Source organism: Eretmochelys imbricata, chromosome 5 (genome assembly GCF_965152235.1).
Source record: "Eretmochelys imbricata isolate rEreImb1 chromosome 5, rEreImb1.hap1, whole genome shotgun sequence".
Classification (NCBI taxonomy): domain Eukaryota; kingdom Metazoa; phylum Chordata; order Testudines; family Cheloniidae; genus Eretmochelys; species Eretmochelys imbricata.
Genome location: NC_135576.1, coordinates 91,288,082 through 91,306,407, shown reverse-complemented (window position 1 = coordinate 91,306,407; position 18,326 = coordinate 91,288,082). Strand labels below are relative to the sequence as shown.

Below are 18,326 nucleotides of genomic sequence, written 5' to 3'. Positions count from 1 at the left end.
ATGCTCATTGCACCTGATGTTTGTTTCTACAGCTGGAGGGGCCATTCTCATGGGGGCACCTTAATCTGCATTATAACTCTCTAAGCATTAAAATGTCTGCAAAGGCATTTTAAAAATTGAGCCTGATACTCTGTTGCATTCTGTAGATGTTTTGCAGCTCCTACTGTCCTACTTCTCACCACAGATTCCCAAGCATTTAGCATAAGAAAAGAAGCATCAATTAACTATGTTCCTATCCTAATTTATGATGGCTTTGTACCAGTGTAACTCTCTACTGCTGTGGAGTTACTCCTGAAGTACAATGGTGTAAATCCGAGCAGAATCATGCCCACTGAGTTTGTTCTTCCTACTTAAAGGGTTTAGATATGTTTTAACTAAATTTATTTAATTTAATTAAAATTTTAATTAAATGTAGAACAAACAGTAAATATAGAGAAAACGTAATTAGGAGATTACTGTATCGGACTTACACAATACAATAGAAAACATCAGATAAGTATAAATGGGCATCTTGAAAGATAGTGTATAATAAAAAAAAAAAAAACCTTTTCAAGTGAAAATAGATTGATGCTATAATATGAACAGAAGGAGTTCTGTGCACTGAAGATTTGCAGGATCATGCCCAGATATATGCAGTAGTAAGAAACAGGTACAAAACGACATCAGAACTGTATATTGGAAAATGTAGATTCGTTTTGTCCATTTTAGTTGGCTAAGGACTTGATTATCTAGTTAGCCTGCACGTGGGACTCTCATTCTCTTCAATGAGAGTTCTGCCTGTGGGATCAGCTATGAAATTGGATCCTTAGCAGTGCAATTCCAAGTAGAGTTAATGAAGTTGTGCTGCTTAGTCTATTAGTGACTTTGACCCTTATTCTTTTGTGATACGCTGCCAGCTGACAATATCACAATTCTAAAGGAGTTTTTCCTCATAGTGATTTAAGTTAAGAACTAGGTGAAAGGCCGTGCTGTCATATGGGTATAATTTGTAAGGTGTACACAAGCCAAAAATGGCTGAGAACTTAAAAACTGGACAGTAACAGACCACAGATGTCACTGGTGGTTGAACCTGGTGATATTCTGAACCAAAAAAGTTCTCAACCATGCTTGTAGCTGGTTCCATCGCTTCACACTGATTAATGGACGTTCTAGGCTTGAGAGTAAGATCTGGAGAAAGTGACAATTCTGGAATCTTACTATATAGATTACAAGGCCAAATACACCCTGGCCCAAGTCATTGCCCCTCCCATTGAAGTTAACAGGCCAATTCTGGTCCCATTAATATCAACTACAGTTTTGCCATTGATTTTAGGAATAGTACATACTGTAGTTATTTCAGATTTACACCCGTGTAACAGAGCACAATTTGGCCCAGTCTGGAACCATAACTGTCTTTGCCAGAACTCAAGTTAGCGCTAGGTGTCAATCAGATCTTTCATATGAAGCAAATGTTGATATTTTGCATGTCTCTGAAAATAATTATAAATGTAATTGAATAAAAAGCCTGTACAATGTATTTCGGTTATTTGAATTTGTGGACAATTGATATTATATAATATCATTGCTATGGCTAATAACCTTTTAGCTCTGAACAGAATTCCTAAAAACTATTACTCTTCATGCACAATTGCAAGATATTTACAAACTCTTTCTGTTCTCTTTTTCCTGTTCAGGTAGTGGCCCAATCCTGGATCCTGAACTTTATGGTATATATTTTGATTTTCTTTTTTTTCACAATGTACAAAAAAGAAATGACAAATTCAGTAACTCAAAAACGGAAAGATGAACTGTTATCCTGAGTTAAACTTAAATATTATTTTAACCTGAACCAAATATTCTTTATTTTGATAGTTCTTTCCCTGCCTTATATTATTTTATGATAAATGGATACAAATAGAGCTTTCTACTGCTTTCTCTGCTGCTGTTGGTTCAGACTAGGAGAAACATAATGCACTGCTATAGAATGGTTGTAAATATCCCCAGATGGAGGATTAGAGCTATTGGTGGCCCAACTCTTGGATTTGGAGTTTTTGTGATCCTTTCAAAGTTCTGTTTTTTGGGGGAGACTGAGTTCATTATCTTTTCTCCTGTAAGTTAGTTAATGTTTTGATGATTTAATGTTTATAAAAAGCATGTTTTACTGCTTGTAGGGAAGCCTGTGCTACATCTCAGAGAGAGTAAAATTTCCATTAAAAATGAGATTTGCACAAGTGAGAGCCCCTATAACTTGTTTTTTTTCCTTTTCCCCTCTTTACTCCTTTCCTCTGTGTCTCTGTATTGGTTTTTCATCCCACCTCTCTGCTCATTTTTCATCCTATTTTTACTCCCCTCTCACTCCCCTTTTCTCCAGTCTCTCTTGTATAGTCAGAACTTGCACCTGCTAACATCTGAGTGAAAGTCATGCTTTTGAACCCAGGGTATTTTAGTTGGCGCTGATTTAGACAAAATGTGTTAACCCATCCCTGATGAAGACCCAATCCGTACCGCAACAGCAGAGAAGTTTGTAAACTTGCAGTTATTCTGTAACATCTCTGGGCTGTCCTTCATGGGTTAGGGACCTTTTTTAAAAAAAAAAAAAATAATGAATTGAAAGTCCGTGTGACTTACGTGCTGTTGAAAACTTTATCCAAGCTTAATAAAGTATTGCCTTAGCCTAGGTTACAGAATTTCTTTTTAACCTGATAGTAATATGTTTTTTAGCCTCTTCTGATATGGCTCGCCAAACTATTACAAGATGAACCAAAAACAGTTACATGTAACCATTGTGAAATTGAATAGTGTTGGCATTGGGTCCTAACCATCTACAATTAAGTTGTAGAAAGTACCATCAGGAGGAGATTAATCTTGTTTTAACACAAAGAATTTGAGGACCAAATATTGGGAGAAAAATCTGCAAAACAGTTGGCTACTTATTATATAATAGCTTTGTTGTATTTGACTAAGTGTGAAAGTCCATCTTCAGCAGTGCTTCCAAACTACCCTTTATGTTCTAGGTGGGTTTGGATCCTGCTCAGTTTACGGTTATTTGGATGAAATAGCCCATGACTTAAGTTTCCTTAAGCTGATTTAAATTTTATTGCTTTGGTTCCATTCCATGTCATTAAACTTTAGCAAATGTGCAATTGGGGCATCAAATTGTCTTTAAGTGGTTTGGAAATATTAAAGCATAGCTTCCCGTCCCTTTTTTTCCAAGGAGGAACTAATGCAGGTGTGTTTTTTGTAATTTGGACAGTTTTTCCTACATGTACGTTGGTTTTGATCTTTGTAATTCTCCTAGGCCCCCATTGTGTAAAAGTACTCAAGCACATGCATAACTTGCTGCATGAGAGCAGTCCTATTAACTTCAGTAAGGACTACTGACATGCTCACAGTTATGCATGTGTTTCAGTATCTTCTTGAAGAGCCTGCAAGTTCTAGTCCCACCCAAAACCAATATTATTCTGATATTTCCATTTCCCCCTTTTTAAAGTTACTGTCCTTGGACCATTTTTCAGTAACTAAAAGATACTGACTGTTAATTCTTGCTTTCTTTGAGACTCATTGTAGTTTTAAATTGTTTGTCTTAATTCATAGTTCATAGGTCTACTTAGAGGGATAAGCTATTGAGAGAGGTGAAAGTGAGCTGATTGGAAATACTATATAATTAGTTTTTGGGAGAGTCATTGGTAGAAACGTTTTAACATGGAAATGACTTTGCGATTAGTTTCTGCTCTGTAGTGAAAACAAGAATAAGTTTATCATCAAAGAACAGACATTTCTGTAATAATGAATAAGAATATTGGGAACAAATGGCTACATATAAAACAAAATCATAACTTGCTCTTTGGACCCTAAATTTAACTAGCAAGTTACCCGCTTGTCTAAAGAAGCTTATCTCACTCAAAGTTTTTGCTAGTGTTTTCAACAAAGTCTGGGGGAGATCCCACTTTCATGAAGTAATTTTGCTGTCCATTTGCTTCCTACTTGAGGGATGACTAGGCATATCCTTTTCCCGCTCCAATATGCTCAAGCAAATCTTTGTGCACCTCTAGATGGGGTCTCTTCCCTCACCTCTGGGCTATTTTTCTCTTCTTATTAGTTTCTTTCTGAAGTCTCTGGCAGCTCTTTGTTAGCATTTGACTTAGCAGGGGCAACCATTAGCATTCTTACATATAAACAGCTAGGATAAACATCTCTTGTCTGACAATCAGTTTTCACTTTTGTTGGTTGCATACCTTATGAACATAATTTTCAGTATATATACATAACTCTTTATATAGTGTCTGTACATACATTTCACAATGATATTGATGACCAGACAGGCTTTTTTTTTTTTTTTTTAATTAAAGACCTCACATGACCCTCTTTACTAGAATGTAAATACCAGACTCAGGGGATAACAGGAATCCCCTATCATCCCCTCTCTGCCCCTTTCCAGTTGGCACTAAGAGGTTCCTGGGTCACAGTAGCAGTAAAAGGAAAAAAGTCTGTACAAAAAGTCAGATTCTGAGAGCTTGCTCCTGCAAGGTACTAAACACCTCCTGTAAGTTTCTGAGTGCTATCAACTCCCGTTAACTTCAATGGATGACTGGGTACTCAGTGGCTCACAGGATTAGGCTCTTCAGGAAGGAGTAGGCATATACTGACACTTGGATATGTGATGGAGGGGGGAGAGAGAGAGACCACCATATGGGGATGATATTAAACTACAGATTGGTAGATGTAAATTTGAAAGCTAATAATAGGGATAGTTGAGCAAGATGCAAAAGGGACACCTCTTAACCCTACTGAAATAACATGGAGTAGAGGGACTAACCAGGAGATGGAATGGAAAATATTTTCAGTTAAAAAAACCCTAAGAGTATCTCCACACACCCCTGCATACCTCAGAGATTTGTGATAGGTTTTTGCAGCTCTCTCTCCGATAGTCAGACTGTGGATTTGGTGCGGGTGACTAGTGAGACAGCACTTCATAGGCTTGCCAGATCAAGGTCTACCAATGAGAGGAAAAGTGGGACACTTACACTACTCCTCCCTGGGCCTTGTGTTAGTGGTTGAGCCAGGCAGACTGGCTGGGTGGGGCTGAGGATTTTGTGTGGAGAAAGCCCTTTGTGGGATGTGGTCCATCCCTCTGGATTTAGCTCTGTGCTGCATATGGTAGTCCCCAGCCTTTCCATTAAATGTTTTTAAAACAAATGCTTACTATCCAAAGGTTAGAACTTGGAATACAGGATGCCTTTTTGGCAATAATATTTGGCATTTACATACCATTTTACATGTTCAGAGCACTGCACAAACATTAATTCTTTAAATAGTTAATCTTCCCAACATGTCTGTGGGGTAGACAAGGAAATATGCCAGATAAAACCCCACCCACTGCAGTGTCACAAAATGGTTCTATTAGGTTTGCAAAGAGTGTGCTCATTTTATGCTGACACTTTGCACTGGTAAATGACTGCAAATGTTACAGGGCAGTGAAGAATCAAGTCCTAAAGTTTCAAAGTCCAACTCAGTGGGTGAGTCAGAGTAAATGTAAGTGCACATGGAACAACATACATACTTCTGATAAGTCCCTCAAGATACACTTTTGCAGGCCTTCTGATATGTAGAAGGGTAAACTTTATTGGCAAATATTGCTCGCCAAATTCTGCCCTTGGGTACCCGCAGGTAATTAAGGACAAAATTTGTCCCCCTGAAAATCTGATGGTCATATTGTGATATATTTTGGTATCTATGAATGTGTATTTTACCTTGCCATTGTGATTAGTTCTTGTATTATGAAAACAGATCCAAGAAATTAAAGTGGCCCCTGCAATAAAACTAGAAGAATAAAAGGGGTAAAGCTTCCATAATAAAGGCATTGCCAACAATTTCACTTCTAGAGAAAGCCGGCTGCTATAGCCACAAGAACCTAAGTACACTTAGACTTTTCATGCAGCAACACATTTAGGTACTGTTTTCAGAAGGGGTAGGTCAAACACCCCCACCACTTTGTAATGTGGCAGGACAAAAGTGTTAGTGACATTAACTGCCAGCCTCCACAGCACCTCTTGAATGCCATATTGCTTGCGCAGATGGGGAATGCAGGCAGGGCCAAGGTGTAGTCGGTGTAATATGAAGAATGCTGTCCCCTTGCCTTTCTCTACAGTTTGATGCCTGCTGCAGATATGTAGCTGTAGAGAAGGGCATGGAGGGGAAATCACCTTAAGGCAACATTATGGTTGAGGTTTTAAATGTTAAAGTCAGGAAATTACAGTGAGTCTCCTGAAAGCACTGTAAGGGCATGGCTACAGTTGCAGATGTAGAGTGCTGTGAGTTAAACCAGCCCTCGGAGAGCGCAGTAGAGAAAGCGCTGCCGTGTGTCCACACTGTCCGATTCAAGCGCACTGGCATGGCCACATTAGCAGCTCTTGCAGTGGCCACAGAGAGCAGTGTATTGTGGTAGCCATCCCAGCATGCAAGTGGCTGCAACGTGCTTTTCAAATGGGGGGAGTGGGGTGGAGTGTGACAGGGAGTGTGTTGTGTCTATGTGGGGGGGGGGGAGAGCATGTCAGCATGCTGTCTTGTAAGTTCAGACAGCAGCAGATCCCCCTCCCTCTGCCTCTCAAGCAACATTCCACACTAACAGTTGCTTTGTTCCAGAGCAGATAAACAGCCGGCTGTCAGAAACAGAGCTTTGAAAGGGCATATCTGCATTCCTGCAGCCAATTCCAAACAATGACAAAAGTGGCCACTTGATTTAAGGGGATTATGGGATGTTTCTGGAGGCCAATCAGAGCACAGTTATGCAACACCTCGTTCACACTGTTGCTGGGGCTTTTCAGCCGAGACAGCACCAAGCGTTCTGCTTCTTGTGGAGGTGGATTACCAGGAGGGCTCCAGCTGCAGAGTCCAGGTGCTCTAAGTGCCTTGCCAGTGTGGACGGGTTGTGAGTTAGGGCACCCAGTGCTGCTTTAATGCGCTCTAACTCGCAAGTGTAGCCAAGCCCTAAGTGAGCCACTTTGCACGCAGAATGGGTATTATCTATTACAGCTGGACTAAATCCTGGCCTTTGGCCTATTATAGTGCAGACCTAGGAGAGTCAACGTGGTCTGGCTGGGCTGCTTTATATCAAAATAACCAGATGTTGAGCTGGTGACAGGGAGAGCCATGTAGATGTTACAGTACCAAAGAACCCAGCCCCCAAATAATGGCCATAGATGAGATGCAGGATGCTCTGCAGCAAGGAAGTGTGTGTGCACGTGCTCATGCATGAAAACTGAAAGTGCCCATGCAGCATGTTGCCAGTGTTCCCAGCTAACCTCTCCAAAATGGCACTGAGCGCCAGGCGAAGATAGGTGTATTAGAGTGCAGATTCTCCCCTCCCTTGTGGCAGTTTTGAGGACAGAAACAGCACTAATGATCCTACCCCACTTTCAAATTCCATTTATAGACTTTTGGCATTGACATTTCTTCTTGATTTAAACAAAATATAAATTGGAAAAACAATTGTGATGGACTGACTATACATTTAAATAATCACACTAGAATTACAATTGCAACAACTGTACTGATTACATTTTATTTGAATGTTTCTCTCTCACGTGCACACACATTTTAGTATGTAATCCTAGAAATAGATGCAGCTTTGCATTTGTTTTGTATTTAGTCCTTGTTATCTTGGAATAATGCTGGTGGAAAATCCTGCATTTGATAAATCCATTGTGCAGTTTTCTAATTATTATAACTTTGTTGGGCCAAAGTCCTCTTTCAGTAGAGTTATTCTGGATTTATCCATTGGAACTAAGAGTAGGGTGTGGTCCATCACATCTGAAGAAATTAATTTAAGAAATGTCTGGCGCGAAAACTTTTTCAGGATTAAGTCTATGGCAAGTTAGCAATTTGGAACCTAAAATGTTCTTGAGTTATCCAAGTACACAGAATAATGTGTTTAAATTTTTTTGACATGAGACGATCTGTCCCTTCACACTTTGATAACTCAAAGCTAGCTAAATGGGCTTTTGCCAAAATCTCAAAAATAAATCACAGGATAATTCTACACTGCAATTAGGAGTGGTCCCCCTGTCTCTACCCCTAGCCTGGATAGACCAACTTGCACTAGAGTGTGCTAAAAATAGCAGGATAGATGTTGCAGCATGTGTGACAGCTCAGGCTCTCAAGCCCACCTGACCCCCTGGATGTGAGCTTGGGTTCTTATCTCAGTCTTCGCTGGAGCTGGAACATCCATACTGCTATTTTTAGCATGCTAGTTTGAGCCAAGCTAGCACAAGTTTGTTTATCTGGGCTGGGAGGCTCAGTTCCAGCTGTAGTGTAGACATACCCCAGAAGTCCCCAAACTAATTTTTTTAAAAAGCCTCTTCTTTGGGCTTTGGCTGAGCATAAGGCTAAAACAGTTCAATCTTGAGGGCAGTCTTTGGTTTTTAGTCACAAGCACCCAAAACCAGGTTCATAGTAAAAGTCCTTCCTTAACTTTAACTCTGGCTTCCCTCGGTAGTATATATTACAGCGTAGATCCATTCTCTGAAGTTTTACATAAGCAAAACTTACACGGTTAAAAAACAACGTCTGGAGCAAATGAAGCTTTTGGCTTTGTAGATCTCCCAACAGAATGCTCAGTTGATACAATAGAAACAATTAATCTTTTACAAGGAACTCAAGAGTCTCAAATGTTTCAAACATTGCAGTATTATAGTAACTGAAATAATGATGACAACCTTTTTTCCCCCCTCCCTAAGATTATGAAACCACACCTAATGATATTGGGGACACCACGAATAACAGTAATCAAATCACTTCTACGGATGTTTCCAACAAAGAGAATGAAGATAGCATCACTGTAAGTATATACATTGTTTCCTGGTTTGTAATCTTGGCAGACTTTCTGACTATAGAACTGATGAAGCTGTGATGGGACACTAAACTAACAGTGTACCAGAGCTGTTGCTAGAATTGTTCAAGATGCCCTTTTCAAAAAATGGGTGTGTGGGGGGGGAGAGTGAGTGACTTTTCATCTGAATAAAGTGGATCCTTAACTTGCATTACTTTTCTGACCAACTCTTAGAGATGATCTGTCGTGCCATGTTGTTGTTTTTCGTAGGACCTAAAATACAGTAATTTTATTTACAAAGTAAGAGATTTTCACATCCTTAAAATTCAAGGTAATTTGAAAGGCTCTCTCACCGGATTTATAAATCCGGTAGTCAACTGCCGCTCGTAGTGAAGTCATGTTATAACGAAAAATCAAATTAGAATTCTGTATTTTAGCACCATTTTTCATGGGGTTGTCATTAAAGGATAACATGGAGATTTTTAGTAGAAACAGCTAATTCAGTGGGCCTGACTGTCTACTTCCTTACCTCTGTGTAATCATTTATACCTGCACAAAGTGAATGTAAAGCACTGTCATTCTGACTGCTTAACATTTAGTGTAAATTACTTCACAAGATAGAAGGCAGTGAAGAATTGCACCTTGTGCATGCATACATGATACATGAATGGGAGGGAGAATTGTGAGCTATGGAAGACTAGAAAGTGGTGGGTGGGCGGGAGCTACAAACTAGATATTGCTTCAGTACATACAGGGTTTTTTTAAAAAAATTTAAATATTCAGGAATAGCTCAGGAGATAGTTTTTTTTTTTTTTTAAATCCTGAACTTCTTTCCTCCTTCAATTCTATTAACAATAGATATGGGCCAGTGGGAGTGATCTCAAATCAGTTCCCCCATTCTGTTCCTGTCAGTTAGGGACATCAAGGCCCAAAGTAGGAGCTGAAGTTCAGACCTGTAGGTGTGGGTCTGGGGCAACAAATCTCCATGAGCATTACTTCAGAGAGCCCCTCCCCTCCTCTATCCCCACACTGTCCCTTGTGGGACTTGTGGACAGCCGGGACCATCTCATAATCTGCAGAATCCTGAGGGGTCTGTGAGAGGACGGGGCCATCTGTGAAGAGGCTCTGTGCTGCACAGTGGCTTTGGTTCTGGTTTCCTTGTCAGTGGCTGTGTCCCAGGGGTACACTGTGTCAAAGGTAGTCGCGCCTCAGGCTGTATTATCTGTTCTGATAAAGCTCCATAGGGCTGCAGAGGTGGATGGCATGCAGTCTCTGTTCTCTGCAGGGTGGGAGAGAGCCTACATAATGGTCCCCTCTGTGCTCTTAGATCTGATTGTCTCTTTTTTTTCCCTTTTAAAGAAAACTTTCCCTAGTTTGATTATTCTGAATAAATGTTGATTGCTTTTGAAGACATTTCATCGTCATGCAACAGATTGAACTGTTCTTGCCCTCTCTTTTAGGTGTATGTTGTGGTGGGGATTGCAGCATTAGTGTGCACTGGCCTAGTGATAATGCTCATTATTCTGAAATTTGGAAGACACTCCAAGTTTGGGATGAAAGGTAAGAGGTGTTGTTTCTTATAAGTTACCTTAGTTGTCATAGGTCTGACCAACACGCACCACATGCCTCTGCTCCTGAAGTACCGATGATAAACTAGAAAGAGTGCCATCGCATATCAGTCCATGCCTTTGAACAGTAGGCAAGGAGCTGGTCAGAGAGGGATAAATACAGAAATAAAGGGCCTTGAACCAAACTCTGATCCAAACACATGGTTTTAAGCAATCACCTGTTCTCTGCTGGCCTGATTTCCCCCCCCCCCCCCACCACCTGAAGTCCGTTAGTAGTACCTTATTCTGCAAGACCAATGGGACTATTCATGGGGTAAGATGTTACTCAGTGTAAGATGGCAGAATCTGGCCCCAGAAAAAAGAAATTTGCTCTGATCTGCATAGGATTATTAAAGCCACACTTGGTAATTCAAACTACAATTTTGGAAGCAGGTATCTGTTAGAGCTGCAACAACTGGGGTACTGCTGCAAGTGCTTCACCGTCACATTAGAGTTTGCACTGCAGTACCATGCCATAGGAAACAGTACTTTTTGAAATGGCAGTCAGCCCTGTCTGAGGGGTGATGAGTGTGAAATTCTGAACCTTTTATTTTTTGTTTAAACCTTCAGTACTACTCCCTCTGCCCATTTCTGGAGATATTAGAGGAGGTGTGTTTTATAAAAAGAACTTGTACATTTGGTGAGGATAGGTGATCAGGGAGTATTTCACTGTGGACCAAAGGGTGACCATGTTTTGTTCTTGGGCTGAGGGTCTGTGGAGAGGGTGATAACTAATCCCTTAGGCTCCTCATCTCCCTTTATCTTTCCTGGGACCCCAACCACACTGGCAATGCCTTTTAATGATCCCATAAAAACTCATTCATGGTTTGTGGCTCTGACTGGGCCCTGACACTGAGCCATTCAGATCTGTCTGATGTACCGTCAGCTCTGGGATTCTTCAGGGGGAGAATTCCTAGAGCAGCTGAGACTTAAATGGAGAAGAACTGTGGTCAGTGCAAAGCAGCAGACATACGGCCTGAGATGATATACCTCCTCCACACATGCCTGCATGCTGTTCCCAGTCTTTGGAATCCTCAGGGGCGTTATTGGGGATGTGAAGCCTGAAGGACAAAGCTGTAAAGTTTCAAAGGGTAGAAAGAGTTATATTGGACTGAAAGAAGGTTTGGAGTATGTTTTCTTTTATGCTGGGTTGCATTAGGAGAGAACAAGAAAGCCGGATCCAAATTGTAAGGAAGGATGGTGAGATCTCTGGCATTTGGATTCTAAAAGTCTTCGTGGAATAGCACATTTATTATGTTACTATTTGTCCATACTAATGTCTGAAGAAGTTCTTTACTAGCAAGTTATATCTCCCGTCTGGGAGAGGTGAGAAAAGTTCATTTATTTTCAAAATTAGTCAATAAGTTACTAATCTTGTCTGATCTGCAGTATGGCATCAGTGCTTTTCTAGCTACAAACCTGCCTAGAGCATGTTTGTGTACGGACTTCTTTCTTTGTGAGTCACTGAGTAAAATTTTGAAACTGCAGCAACTTCAACATGGAGTTTATTTTCATTTTGTTAATCAAAACAGTGAGCAAACTATAGCAAACAGTTCTGGATCCTAAGCACAAATGCTTACTCCTTCGGGTATACTCCCTCAAATGTCTGTCCCTAGTAGGGACTTTTACTCTGAGGATTAATTTACTGTAAATAAATACCAATTGATAGATTACACTTTGTAATCATGAAATAGTATCATTAGCTGTAAACAAGTCCTTGAAGGTCTGTGTCAGAAAAGGACCACATTCTTCAAAGTAAAGATGGTCCTGAATTGATCCATGTATCTTCCAACTTTGAAGTTTTGCATCTAGACCTGAATTTAGGAACTTGGGTTTATCCTTAGCCCAAAGCTCCAGAGACACTTTTTTTCAAATTATTACCATTATCATCATTATTAGTTTGTGTTACACTAGTGCTTAGAGGAGCCATCAGGGATCAGGTCCCCAATATGCTAGATGCTGTAAGTGTATGTAATACAAAAAAAGTATCTGCAGCAGAGAGCTTGCAGTCTAAGCATATGATGGGAGACAAGTGACGATAGACTAGTTGTGGGCTTGCGGGGGCAAGGAAGAAAGGTAACAGTGGAGAGATTCTATTTTGTACAATAAGCACCAGTCACAGCATACTGTATTAAAAATTTGAAGCTGTCATGTAAACAATAGAACCAAACCTCCTGCTCCTGAAATCATTGGGTGGTTTGCCATTGGAATTGGCCCCAAATGAGGAAAAGTCAATTTACATTACATGGTGCATTTTAATCCATATTTTATTTGGGCCAAGAGGAAATATTAAATTTGCTGTGGAAAATTTGTATTTAAACACGGCAAAATCATCCTTTCAAACGAATGTCTTCCCAAGTGCTTCTGTGAGCATTTTGCATTCACCAGAGAGAACTTCCTGAATGATACAGGCCAGGGATACACAAAGGGTTTTTACTCCTTTTTCTGTTATCTTGAGGGAACACACTGCAAGCTCCTCAATCACCACGTCATTCAACATTCTCTCCACCCTTCCTCAAACAATAGTCCAGAAAAAAACAACCCAAAGCAGGCATGTAGTTAATCTTGATAAAGAGCAGAAAGGAGAAGTAAATGATCCTTTCCAATGTAGCTAGCATCTGCAAATGGGGATAATATGTTCCACCAAATGTCAGAGGTACCAGTCCAGAGTAAAATGGTGCATGGAGTATGGCAATATTTCCCCATGAGGAGTGAAATTCATGCCTTAACTTGCAGTCATGGCACGTATCAGCATTTCCAGTGCAACAGAATACACCTACTCTACTCAGGGCTAAAGTTTCCCTGGCTTTGTCTGTGCAAGGATCATTCATATCCAACTCACTCTGTGCCCTGGCTCAGAGCTGGAGGCAATCACAGTCAAGGAACCCAAGCATGCTGTGAGACTAGCTCTCAAGGTGATGCTAGCCTCCTCATAAAGGGACAGAAAGGGGTAGATTGGGGCTTCCCCCTGGTCCAGCAGTGCTGCCCACACCCAGGGGAGCACATGCTGAACACTTTCAAAGACTGCCATGGTGATCACGTTCCTCCTGATCTCCTAGGTGTGATTTGTGCCTGCCTGATGTGCAGAGCTTCTGGGAACTCCCACTGGGCTAGTTCTTCTCCGAACACTCCCTGTGCACCATAGCCAGTGGCTTAAAGCCATAATGTATTGCTCAGTCTATATCTAGCCGTGTCAGCAGAGTTTTATAAAATAACTTGTATTTGGGTTTCTCATTGGGTTTTACATAACTGAGAGTGAGGCGATGGTGGACAGGAACATTTTTGGTGTTCATGCCATGCTGTTACTTTTTCAGATTACAGTAAGATAGCTCTGCGGTAGACTTGAGAACCTAAAAAACCCTCTCAACCACATAAGTGAAGTGAACTGTGGTTGAAGTTGGGGCTTGTATTGTGTCGTAGTATAGCTGCCAACTTTGGTCTTATTTCTCCTTCAAGTCATGTCCTACCTCTTAGACTATGGGAAGGTGCTGAGTCCTAATGTCCTGATGATTAACTTCAAAAATTAAAAGATATGGCTGCTTGGCATTCTGTTCTTGAAGCTCACACAGTATAGTCAGCAGTGCATGCCAGATGTTAATATTCTTCTCTCCCCACTACGACTCTGAACTTTCAAGTGTATGGAACTTACAATACTAAACGTGTAAATGCACTTATATCTGATAAAACCTATGTGCGTTCTCTGTTGTAATGGCCATTTCTTTTGGTGATGGCTCTAAATGCGATTACCTTTGTCCTAGACTTCTGTACATTTTCTGAACATGGGGCCGAGACCTTTGGACACATAGGGTTATAGTGTAGCTGAAGAAACCTGTTGTTAATTTCTTGAATATATTTATTAGTGGGGTCATCGAGATTTGTGCATTGGTCTTGTGCAACTTCTTGGTTTGCATGCTTGCTGGAGGATGTGAAAATTCTTGTGGTAGGTGTATGTCTGACTATATCCATCTTTTAAAACTGGAAGAGCACAAGGGTCCTAGAACAGAGAGGGCTGGAGTGAGTTCATGAGCCCTACTGAGGAGATTTATGGAAGAATACTTCTGGCTTCCTTTCAGTCTACTTGCACGATTGGAGGAGAAATACAAGTGAGGTGACCAGCTGGGAAATAAACCCATTTTTAATTTTGGAATGGTTAATTAGTATCAACATGACACTGAGAGAATGGAAGAGGAGGAAGAAATCTGATGGAATTTGGTGATTAAAGCCTGAATATAGGCAAAAACTCAGAGGGTCACATTTGAAACAGCATAATTCGATTCAGAAATAATTCAAAAATAATTGCCAATTTGAACCAAAATTAAGCGTTTTTTTTGTACTGGGAGGAGCTGTTAGCAGTAAGAAACATAACAAGCCGAAGAGGTGTTCACATTGCAAAGACAATACTTGGGGTCCCTAATGCTCTTTGCTTTTTAAGAACTCTGGGGAGGGGGAAAAAAATAGTTAGACCCAAGTATTATGAGAATTGCTCTTTGGTAAAGGCCAAATGGGACTTTTATTGGAACCAGAAAGGGGGTGAGAAGGGGAACCTCTTAAGAAAACAACAAATAGATTCTGACAAAACTTGAGGGAAGCATGTGTATGTTTAATTCCTTTGAGGCGAGGGATATTTGTGTGTGTGTGTGTGTGTGTGTGTGTGTGTGAAGCTGCTGTCAGTGCTTTAAGATTTGTGCTATAATCCAAAGAAAAGGGAATAAATTGAGTCTGAAATTCCTATTGTACTTAAGCCGTGCTGGAACAGTTCTCAAGTCTGAGCTTGGTACCACACTCTCCAAAGGCTACTTTTATTCCTTAAGATACCTCATGCATCCTAAAGAGGGAATGTATTTTTGAATGATTTTTATACTCCCATGAGAGCATGTATGGAAGTCTGCATTTGCAGTCTGAACAAATAACAATATGCATCAATTTCATAAATAAGTCAATGACCTTTATATAACAACTGATTCAATTTATCCATTTTTTTAAATGCTGGACCTTCAAGCTCTTGCAAGTAGATTATAGTGGCTTCTGTATGTAAATTTGTCAAACAGTCTGTCAGGCTTGTTATGTTTTTTCACTAGCTTGACTACAAGTTATCAGTCCAACAAGACCTCATATTTTGTGTGTCTGCCTGCATATAGGTAAAGAACATGTTTCTCTCATCTATTTCATGGTGGTTTTTTTCCTGAGTAACTTCACCAACCCTTCTATACAGACCTTGAGCATTCTTTACAATCTTTTAAGTTAAAAAAAATCTTCTAAACAATATTACTATCCACTGTCTTAAACTTTCTATCTTTCACCAGAGTATATTACTTTTCCTGACAAACTCTTGTTACATTTTGTATTTCAGTTTAAAGATAATACAGGAGAGCACAGCTAGAAACTTGGCTTTGGTTGTGACATGTTTCACATTTATCTTATGATATTTTAGTTTGAGTAAAAAATACTGTGCAACCATATGAATAAATGAAGCCTTAAATCACCAATATTGTCATTCAGCACTTGTGGTAACAGCTTCTCTGACACAATGTATCATCCATCCATTATAGTAAGAAGTCTTTAACCCTCATTTGCCCAGCTAATCAGATTTATGACTTTAAATAATGGGGCATTTGGGTCAGGTTGGGCTGCTTTGTCATTCTATTCTGTGTATGTGACAAATTATGTGTAGGCTCAGAAGTTTTTGCACATTCCTGTGGAAAGAGCATCATTGCCAGGAAGAGGGGTCTCTTATCCCCTACTTGTCTGTGAGCAGAGAATGTGGCAGATGCTCAACTGTGTTCTCCGTTTGAAAGTATTTCACTTTTCTGTGCATGGCGGGGGGTAGAGGGCAGAGTGACAGCAGCATGTGACTTCAAAATATCTTTATTTCAAAATAAAATCTGTATCCTTTACTCTGGTTTGTGTTCTTGAGAGTTGAGAATGTGCTAAGCAAGTGGATTAAAGGACTGTTAGGGAAAAGGGGAGACATACAATTTATTTTTATTCTACCCAATATTAATGCAACCCTGGATCAAGCAATTGTGCTCCCTATGAACTAAGGGAAGAATCTCAGGATTACAAGGAAGGTGCTGCTTTATGTAATTCCTTCTTGGGAAAGACCTGTAATTTACAAAACATAATTAGGTTTTCAAGCTCTTTATGTATCTATAACAAGCCTTCGAAGAGCCCATTATGGACACTTTCTGTCTTGTATGCCAAATAATTTAGAAGAACCATGCTCAAAATATGGGAATTAGAGGCAGGACATCTGGATTTGTTTCCCAGGCCTGATACAGATTTGCTGTGCAATCTTCATCAAGTCACTTAAACTTTCCATCCCTCTGTTTTCCCATCTATGCTGTGGTGGTGGTAATGCGGACTATACCTGCCTTACAGGGGTGCTGTGAGATTCAATCCCTTTAATGACAGGTCTTTAAATTGCTTTAGTATTATTTATTTCTATGACTGTTAACTAAAATGTACCGGAGCAGATTTAACTGAAGATGTATGGTGGCGATGAGATTCGTAAATAAGATTTAGGAAGAAATTTAACATGCTCAAATCTGTGATGTCCTTGAGGGTCACATATGTAAAAGCAAAGGAAGGGAGCTGGCTGACATCAACCAAAGATTGGATGATGTTTTACACCATTGTTCCAATGCCACCTGTGACACTGACCACCACAGTGGCCTTGGGCAAATTGTACAAACTATCTGCCGCTGCATCACCCTCTGTAGTGTGGGGATGGTGACATTTATGGGTGTTTTGGAAGATTAATTTGTTAATGCTTGTAAGTTGAGGATGCAAAGCATTGTACGGCAAGAGTGCAAAGTGGTGTTGCTGTTGTTGTTATGAACTGATCCCTAGCAAAAATGTCATATGACAGACTTTACACAGATCTCTGGCCCATCAACCATTCTATAAGGCTATAAAGAAGCCTTTTTATGCAGGCATAGCTCTCCCTCCACTAGCAAAGTTGCTGCCCTAACATGCCCTGTGGCATTGCAGCATCCTTTTGCCTCAGTTGCCCCCACTGTCCTTTGGTCAAGTCTAGCCATAAGTGTCCTGCTTGACCACTTTACAGAGACCTGCCCCGTCTGGGGCCACGGTTTGTTTTTCTTTTTTTTTTTTTTTAACCAAAGTCCAACAAAAATGTATACAAAACCAAGCCGTCAGCCTACTGGGGCTTAGCTGGCAGCCACCTCGTTACCAGCATGTCTCTGCTGCTCTATGTCTTGATTAACCCCACAATCCAAGGGCTCCTCCCCTTACACTGGGGTGCAGGCAGCTCCTCAAGGCTCCCATCTCAATCAACCCTGGAGAAGCCTGTCTGGTCTTTATCCTTTTCTCCTTCTCAGCCTTCTTTTAAGGCTGCTTCCCAGAGGGCATTTTCTACCTCCCTTTTTGGGTCTCTTCCTGATCTCTGTACTCTATCTCTTCACAGAGAGTGACTGTAGCATTTCTCCTTACTAGCAGCCCCCTTCTGCTCTGAACTTCCTCTGTTTATGGTAACCACTCAGCTCCTTCCCAAGCTGGGACTAATGTTCAGTTAAGTGTGGCCCACCCTCCAGGGGCAGCTAGGTAGCATAAATGGCCTCTCAGGCCCACATTAACCCATTCAGGGCCTGCGTGGGGTATGCACCCCATCACACCTTCTCTTCACTATTATGGCTTATTGGGTTAAATTCATATTCCTCAAGACTGTGTGTTTCTTGATTTTGCCCACCACTTCTGCTGCTTTAGCTTGTGGGTCTGGTACTATGATGGCAAGTTAGATAAAGAGCTTGGCTACATTTGCAAGTTAGAACACATTAAATCAGCCCCGGGTGCCCTAACTCCTGAGGTGTCTGCACTGACAAGGCACGTAGAGCGCCTGGATCCCACGGCTGGAGCGCCCCGGTAATCCACCTCCACAAGAAGCATAGAGCTTG

The 18,326-nt window shown here is 40.7% G+C and overlaps 1 protein-coding gene across 3 annotated transcripts in view; it reads left to right on the top strand.

The window, feature by feature from the left end:
* NTRK2 (neurotrophic receptor tyrosine kinase 2) overlaps nucleotides 1-18,326 on the top strand; it is a 260,421-nt gene that overhangs the window by 61,195 nt on the left and 180,900 nt on the right. The window contains exons 9-12 of one of the 3 annotated variants that reach the window (XM_077816385.1): nucleotides 212-250; nucleotides 8,715-8,815; nucleotides 10,267-10,366; nucleotides 14,172-14,177. In XM_077816385.1, the coding sequence (XP_077672511.1) occupies nucleotides 212-250; nucleotides 8,715-8,815; nucleotides 10,267-10,366; nucleotides 14,172-14,177 (246 nt within the window). The remainder of the gene's footprint in view (nucleotides 1-211; nucleotides 251-8,714; nucleotides 8,816-10,266; nucleotides 10,367-14,171; nucleotides 14,178-18,326) is intronic. The other 2 variants (XM_077816386.1, XM_077816387.1) reach the window with 2 other exon arrangements.